We start from the raw sequence: 2,218 nt of genomic DNA, 5'->3' as shown, positions 1-2,218 counted from the left end.
TTTAGGTGGCCGAATAAGATGGAGGAGAACCCTCGAAGCGCAATTAGAACTTTTATTGCTAATACCACTAAGACCATGGTCATACCACGGAGAACTGTAAGAACCTCTGGAACCACCTGGACCAGTTAGTCCGGGAAGGAAAGCTGAAGCACCTTCTGCATCATTCCAGTGGTCATCAAGGCCATTAAGAAGCCAGGAGGGATGCTGCCCTGAGGCCACCCGTAGGAACGATCAACGTAATCGTGGCCGTGCCAGGGAGAATAAGCACGCACCTTGCACGAGTGTTATTGATGGCTCAATTGCCGGCCAAGGAGTCCCAACCAGGGCCGAAGAGGGCCAGAATGAACTTTTGTCCCATTTTGAGTTTTTCAGAGGAAGATAAGATGAGAACCATCCAGCCCCACGACGATGCGCTGTTGATCACCCTCAGAATCGGGGACTACGATGTAAGAAGAGTGATGGTGGATGGCGGTAGTGTTGCCAAGGTTACGTACCCCGACCTCTACAAGGGGCTAGGGTTAAAACTAGAGGATTTGATGCCCTACAACTCCCCTCTGATGACTTTTGACGGGAAGCTTGTCATCCCAATAGGCATGATTAGGTTGCCCATTCAGACCGGCCCAGAGATAGTGGAGGTGAACTTCATCGTGGTGGACACCTACTCCCCCTGTACGGCCATTATCGATAGACCCTGGCTCCATACCTCAGAAGCTGTTGCTTCCTCGTTGCACTAGAAGGTGAAGTTCCCATCAGGGGACCAAGTTTTTGAAATCCGTGGTTACCAACCCACGGCAAGGCAGTGCGTAGTAGTGGCCGTCTCACATTGGCTCAATGCGGAGTCCTCGACCTCCGCTGAAAAGAATTTATAGCAATCAAAGGCCCCGATTTTGCTCCATGACACAACTACCGAGGAGGCAAAATGCGAAGATCTAGAAGAGATGGTTATTGGCAGCAACCAGAAGAAATTCTTCCGAGTAGGGGCTCAGTTGCCTCTTCAAGAGAAGGAGGAGTTGATTAAGTTCCTTACAAGAAATATTGACGTATTTGCATGGGATGCCTGCGATGCCCCCGAGATTGACCCAACCTTCATCTGCCATCACCTCAATGTCAACCCGGCCATCACTCCCAAGAAGCAACAACCCCGTCACTCGTCAAAAAAGCATGCCGATGCGATTAGGGACGAAGTGGCGAAGCTTAAGCGTATTGGGGCTATCAAAGAAGTCTTTTACCCCGAATGGCTGGCTAACACTGTGGTGGTTAAGAAGAAAAGTGGGAAATAGCGAGTTTGCGTGGACTTTACAGACCTAAATAAGGCGTGCCCTAAGGACCCGTTCCCAATGCCTCGGATAGACTTGCTAGTGGATGCGACAGCAGGCGATCCTCGGATGAGCTTCTTAGATGCCTTTCAAGGCTATCATCAAATACCACTAGCGTTGGAGGATCAGGAGAAAACAGTCTTCGTGACACCAACTGGGAAATACCATTACAAGGTGATGTCGTTTGGTCTGAAGAACGCAGGGTCCACTTATCAAAGGATGATGACAAGAATGTTCGAACCACAGTTGGGCAAGAACGTTGAAATCTATGTCGATGACATGGTGGTGAAGAGTAAAGTGGTGTCTGAGCATTTAGGGGACCTCGGCAGCACCTTTGGCGTCTTGAGGAAGCATAAGCTGCGCCTGAATGCTTCCAAATGCTCATTTGGCGTGGGGTCAGGCAAGTTTTTGGGCTACATGGTTACTCATAGGGGAATTGAGGTTAACCCTGACCAGATCAAGGCTATAAACGACCTAAAACTGCCACAAAATGTAAAAGAGGTCCAAAAGCTTACTGGGATGATCGCAGCCCTCAATCGATTCATTTCCAGGTCAGCGGATAGATATAGACCGTTTTATCTCTTGATCAACAAGTGGAAGGGGTTTGAGTGGTCTGAGGACTGTGTTATGGCCTTCCAACAACTCAAGGAGTACCTATCCCGGCCACCTATCATGTCCAGTCCCGAGGCCAATGAAGTTCTGTACGCATATATTGCTGTGGCCCCCCATTTTGTGAGCTTGGTGCTAATACGGGATGACAATGGCATCCAAAAGCCAATCTATTACGTGAGTAAGTCGCTGTATGAAGCTGGGGTCAGATACCTACCCCTAGAGAAGGCCATACTGACTGTGGTCCACGCCACGCGAAAGCTTCCCCATTACTTCCAAGCCCACACAGTGGT

At 49.5% G+C, this 2,218-nt stretch overlaps 1 protein-coding gene across 1 annotated transcript; it reads left to right on the top strand.

Annotated features, from left to right (window-relative positions):
- Positions 1-290: 290 nt before the first annotated feature.
- LOC115974081 lies at positions 291-734 on the top strand. Its single transcript, XM_031094298.1, has one exon. It carries the CDS (start codon positions 291-293, stop codon positions 732-734), a length of 444 nt encoding a protein of 147 aa, XP_030950158.1.
- Positions 735-2,218: the final 1,484 nt, after the last annotated feature.

The sequence above is a fragment of the Quercus lobata genome, chromosome 2 (assembly GCF_001633185.2).
Source record: "Quercus lobata isolate SW786 chromosome 2, ValleyOak3.0 Primary Assembly, whole genome shotgun sequence".
NCBI lineage: Eukaryota > Viridiplantae > Streptophyta > Magnoliopsida > Fagales > Fagaceae > Quercus > Quercus lobata.
This window is presented reverse-complemented; position numbering and strand designations above follow the sequence as displayed.

Bases quoted from the DNA above. Each gene is read 5' to 3' on its own strand.
- LOC115974081 (XM_031094298.1), top strand. From the start codon at position 291: ATGGCTCAATTGCCGGCCAAGGAGTCCCAACCAGGGCCGAAGAGGGCC.